We start from the raw sequence: 6,000 nt of genomic DNA on the forward strand, positions 1-6,000 counted from the left end.
ATCAGGGGTCAGCAAATTACTGCCTAGTCTGGCCCATGTCTGTTTTTGTAAATAAAGTTTTATTGGAACACTGCCATGCTCATTTGTTTACATATTGTCTGTGGTTGCTTTGGGGCTACAATAGCACAACTGACAACATGCAACATCAGTCACACAACCCACATAAAGTCTAAAATACTTACCGTCTGGCTATTTACAGAAAAAGTTTCAACAAACTAGTCACCTGAGCATCCTGCTAAGATGTGGATTGTGATTCAGTGAGGCCGGGCCTGAGACTGTGTTCCCAACAAGCTCCCAGGTGATGGCAGAAAAAGGTCTTCCAAGGATGGAACAGAGGATGATACTTACCATGTGTGATGTGGACAATATCCTTCCATTCTTCTAGGAATGGAAGATGGGTGGAGATTGAATGCAAATTGAATGCACAGTTACCTTGCATTCAATTTTTGAAAAGTGACAGCCCTACATTGTTCAGTCTTAGCAGTGCATACCTGCCTCCTCAGTTTTTCTACTAACGGACACATGGGGACATCACATGTGGTCTCCCCTGTCTTGTGAAGGGGAAGGCTGGGAGGCTGGCCTGGCTGCAACATCTCCCCTGGCCCTCACGCCTGGCTTCTTGCACTCGCTGGCTCTTTGTAGCTCATTAAACATTCAAAGCCCCATTTGGAACTATTCAAGTGCAATGGACAAGTCCTCCACACAGTGGGAGAATGGGAGCAGATGGAGAAGGGAAAAGATGGCATAAAAAAGCCCTCTGCCTGTCCTTTCCCTGCCCAATGATCCTTGCCGAAGACGTGCATCCTACTCTGTCCTCTGAGGCCACAGAAAATGAAAATTGCCCTCTCTCATTCTCTTCAGAAAGAAAGTGCACCTCTGTTCCACTTGCATTGAACATATGATCAGTTGCAAATTTATATTTAATCACATGCCTCATCAAAGCAAAAGGGCCAGCAAGAATTGCTGACCCTCAATGATCTTTTTCCTTTTCTACCATCATTAAATGAATTCTGAACGTGTCAAGACTAAATGTAGCACAGAATGGCATGCTCCCCAAAGCTCCAAAAACTTTGCCTGCCAGAAAAACCACTTGCTTCTCCTCCAGGCTCTAGATTGGTCAGCATTTCTCTGTTACACAACTGTATCTCCTGAGCCTCCTCCTGTGCTTGACAAGTGTGGTTTGAGGTGTGGAGGGTGGTTATGTATGGTAGGGGAAAGACAAAACATCCATTTATTGATTTGCATAATCCCTCCCCGAAAATATTTCTCTAATCTGGCTCCAGTTTTGAGGAGATGCAGTGTCTCCCCATTTTTATTTGTGTAGAAACACACACACACACACACACACACACCAGCTGCTTTGGTTACTGCTAGATTCTGGGAATCCTCTGAAGACTCTAAGACCAAACTCATACCAAAGGGTCGCAGCTGCTGGAATAAAAAGGCTCCCAAGACTGCAGGCTGGAGGGTGTGAGTGAGCTGAGTGTGTGAGGTGAGTGTGCTGCGTGTTTGGAGTGCAGCCCCGAGGGATGGTGTAAGGGACGGGTGCAGAATGATTCCTGGGATTCTGATCCATACACACACCTGATGAGGGCAATGGGAAGAGAACTGTTCCAACTGGTGTCTGCAGGCAGAGAGGAAGACCCTCCCAGAAAGCCCTGAGGCTTACAAGCAAATCGTTGCCTCTCTGTGAGCTGAATGTTCCAGGGTCCAACAGGGATTTTCACAGAGCAGGAAAGCTAGGAATCCAAGGCTCCTTTAGAGCTTCCAGCTTCTCCAATCAAGGATCAGGACAAGAACCCTCTTCCTTCTTTAAGTGGCAGATGTGTCTCTGAGAAGAGCATAAATGCAGGAGCCGAGCAGGGCGGGCCAATGCTGGCAGCCTGGGGAATGACAAGGCCTGCAAGTCCCTCGGAGAGCCCGGCCCACCCAAACTGGAAAGCCCGGGGCATCCTCAGCAGATGGGGCAGGCTGCTGCTCTAGGGAACGGAAGGCACAGGTGATGTACAGGAAGCCCCAGGAAGCATGAGGTTCTGGTCACAGTCAACACCCAACCGTACTCTCGTTATGACTTCATCTCCTTTGACTTACCCTGCTCCACGCCTACTGACACGGAGCTGGTGCAACAGGCTGCGTGGCACCAGTCAACCCTTTGACTCTCCCAGAGCCTCATGCCCCAGGCTGTACGATGGGGTGAGCTGGGTGTTCTCTGTTTGCCCCCCAGGGTCACTTTCCATCCTGCGGACTCTGCGCTGAGGCCTGGAGGTCAGCCTCTTACAAACTATCCCAGCCAGCTTCTTTGCCCCCAGTTTCTGGCTTGCTCAGCCAAGTGGGAGTCATCAGAAAGAGGCCAGAGAGCAAGGGAGTAAGGGGAGGGACCTACGATCAGCCCCTTCAACTTATTTCAAACTTATTTCCTCTATTTCAACTTTTTGATAACATGATTATATAACTTTTCCCAATGATAAGACAATAAAGAAAAAAGAAATGGCATAATAAAAATAGGCTCCAAGGAGTGGCCATAGATCTGCTTCTTCAAGGTAAAGCTCTGCCCACCTGCCCTGAGGCCTCCCCGTGGGCTACAGCCTTCTCTGCTCCCTTCGGGTCTCCCCTAATGCTGATTGCGCCCCTAGCAACAGTCCCTGCATCAGCATCTCTTCGGCTGGACTTCTAGATAGAGCTCAGCATCTGTGTCCTGCTGGGATCCTCACTGCCACGGAGGAGTACTGAGTAGAAAACGTAGCAAGAAGAAAATGTAATTTCCCATATATAGTAAAATAAAAACAAAATACAAAGTAATAGAAGGACAGCAGAATGAGCCTGAGGAGAGGGAGGAGGAAGAGGTGGAAACGTGAAAGCAAAAGTAAAGGGGAAAAAGCCCTAAACATGACCTGAGAGCCCTTCCCCAGATTAAGCCTCATCTCAGGCCCTGCTTCTGCAAGCCTCATCACCTGGAAGCAAATACAAGCAGTGAGCGGCAGAATAACAGGATCATCCTTCTAGGCTCTCCCTGTTCCTGGTAACCCAGCACTGCCCATCTGAGCCACGTGCTAAGGAGGGCAGAGTTGCTCCCTCGGACACCTGCCTACCTGCCCACCTGCAGTCCAGCCACTGCCCACCCAGCCGGGCTCAGCAACGCTGCTGGGCCTCCCCTCAGGGTACCTGTACCTGGGAGCTGCAGAGAGGCGAGCCCACAAATCTCAGAATTCCTAGTGGATGTTGAAGTGTGTCAGAGAGGCCGGGCACTCACCCTGGACTTCCATTACAGATACCTCTTGACAGATACTTAGGCACAGCGGGCACAGAGCCTTCTGTAGCACCGCTCCAAATGTTTGACCCCAGCATGGTCTGAATGTGTTATTTTTCTCTTGCATCCAGGCAACTGTCTCTCATTTGCTTCATATTCAACCAAGCAAGTATTTAGTGAAAGAAAAGATAATGTGCTCAGGCCCGTCCTTGGGCCTATCACAGGGCCTGTTATAGGGCAGAGCTCATGTCCTCACAAGTCTCCACTTCTTGTTAGGAAGGTAAATGACACACTGGAGGATGAGGTGCAGTGGCATCTGGCTGCCCCATCAATTACTGGGGGGAATTCAGATAACAGGGAATCCACATGGGACTGTGGGCCTTACACTGGCCCTGGAGAGTGGATGCATTTGCAAAGCAGAGAGAAGAAGGCAAGGCGTTCCAGGGGTCAGAAGGCATGCTGCAAACACTTGGAAATCGTAACGAGCCTAACATGTTCACCAGACAGTGGGGAGAATGATCCAGAGAGAATGGAAGGCTCCAGCAGACATGAAATAGGGCACTACCTTCCCCACAAAACCCTGTGATTTTCAGCTGTGTGCGGGAAAGGCACACTATAGAGAGAGAGAGGACCTACAGGAGAATGTCAACAAGAATTGGAGGTTTATTTAGAAGAGCCTTAGAAGCAGCACAGGAGAGAGAGATGTGCGATGGGTCTCTAAACACATACATAAAATTGAACTGAACTTCTGCTGCCACACAGACCAAGTCAAAGCGAATGGGGCCCACATGGGCCAAGAACTTCCTGGTTCGGGTTACAGACATCTCTGGAAATTAGCCATCTCATCAGTTTGCTAGACCAGCAGGGCAATTTTTGAGGAAGATTCTGGTGTTCTGTCTCCCCAGGGCCAGGTGCTATTGTCCCAGGTGCAAGTGGATACCAGCGGAAGGCAGGGAGGGGCTCGGGAGCTGAGAGTAGGCAGAACCTTTTCTTCTGGAATTGGTTGGGGAAAGTATTAGGGAATCAGACCAGTGATGCCCGGAACTCTGCCAAACCCTCATCCAAAGACTCTGGCTCTGCTGTGTGTGGCCGTAAGTAACCCCTGATAGTCTGAAGAATGGTTCTAATTCCAGGCTCACTCCCTCTGCCACCCAGGACGCTTCTAGCCTCCTTTCATCGCCAACAGGTGAGGTCATTCTCAGAGAATATGACAATAAAATTAATATTCACCTGAGCAAAACATCATTTGGAAAGTATAATTAAATGAAGGATAGGGAGAAAAGAGGAGGAAGATTGCCTCTCAGAGCAAAACACTGAATTCTGACTTCTCTGAGGGCTGGAGCTATTATTACTATTCCCCTTCGATCTCGTTTGGATTATGTGGATTAATGGAAAGGAAGAATAGCAGAGGTGACCTTGAAGTGAACTCAGGGCAGGCAGGACACCCCAAAGCCCTGCCGACAGACAAGGCTAGGCCGAGAGAGCGAGGACACCTGGCCGAGAGAGCGAGGACACCTGGCCGAGCTCTTACCTCCTGCGCGGGCCTCACCTGGGTTTGGGAAGGCCTGAAGGCAGCGTCGAAGCTGTTCTGCAATGAGTCGAGGAAGGGCTGAACCTTGTAGAGCCCGTGCGTGGTCTGGCTGGAGCGGAAGGCCACGACGTGGAAGTACTTGAGGATCTTCTCGAAGCGGGCCTGGCTCATGACGAGGGCGAGGCTGCGGTTGCTGTAGAAGCCGCCGCTCCAGATGCTGAGGACGGACTCGCAGTGGGAGATGCTGGTGGAGATCATGTAGCCCAGGAACGCCTTCATCTCCGTCAGCGTCACCTCCACCCAGGCTCCGTCGCTCCCAAACCGCTCCTGGAACTTCTTGGCGTACATGTTTGTCTGCACCACCATGTTCTTGAGGACGTTGTCTGGGACAAAGAGCTGGAAGAAGTCCACGGCACTGGCGCTGGGGGGCATCTTTCGGGTGGGACCTGAAACCCAAAGCCAGGCGGAGCGTTCCTTAGCACGGCCGCCACACCCTGACTCAACACCAGAACGGCTGCATTTCCAATCCCTGCGTCCCTGCCCGAGTGCCCCCACTGCCTCCAATGCTACCGTCTTCCCCTCCAACCTTCCAGAAGCTGCTGCAACCACCCGACAGTGCTGGCTCCCGTAGCTTTTGTAACCCCCTTTGCTCCAAAACAGCCAGCTCTCCTGCTCTGTGTGGGAGCGCGGCTCCTCCCAGACACCACGGGAACGAACGCCCCGACATCCGGAGTGCAAGGTGCAGCCTGCATCTCCACACCAGACCGGAGAACCGCCCTCGGGGGGCGCAGTCGCGTCCCTGCTCGCCAGAACCCGCGTAGCACAGAACCCGTGTCGGTCTGGGGAGTTTCACACACTCGGGGCACAAGCCGAGTCTTAACTAGAGATGTACACACACACATAAATGTGTATGTTTAGAGATATATACCGTATAAATGTATACATCAACGTTTTAAAATTAAAATATGCATATTTATACATACAAATTAAAAGCACCGTCTGCCAGTCTGGGGTACTTCTCTGTACAAGGAAGGAAGCATGCATATATATACATATATGTACACATACATATATACACATACATACATGTACACACACATACATACACAGGCACATACACATATACACATTTAAAAATACAGATTTTACAAATACATCGATGTATAAATATGTTTATATATAAAACAATTAAAAACAAAAGGCACTCCAACACTCCCCCTAG

At 50.1% G+C, this 6,000-nt stretch overlaps 1 protein-coding gene across 1 annotated transcript in view; it reads right to left on the minus strand.

The window, feature by feature from the left end:
- The window catches only part of PGBD5 (piggyBac transposable element derived 5), a 42,635-nt gene extending 37,224 nt beyond the window's left edge, over window positions 1-5,411 (minus strand). Inside the window, exon 1 of the mRNA XM_011965463.1 lies at window positions 4,797-5,411. Coding sequence (XP_011820853.1) covers window positions 4,797-5,210 — 414 coding nt within the window. The 5' untranslated portion in view covers window positions 5,211-5,411. The remainder of the gene's footprint in view (window positions 1-4,796) is intronic.
- Window positions 5,412-6,000: the final 589 nt, after the last annotated feature.

The sequence above is a fragment of the Mandrillus leucophaeus genome, unplaced genomic scaffold (assembly GCF_000951045.1).
Source record: "Mandrillus leucophaeus isolate KB7577 unplaced genomic scaffold, Mleu.le_1.0 Scaffold728, whole genome shotgun sequence".
NCBI lineage: Eukaryota > Metazoa > Chordata > Mammalia > Primates > Cercopithecidae > Mandrillus > Mandrillus leucophaeus.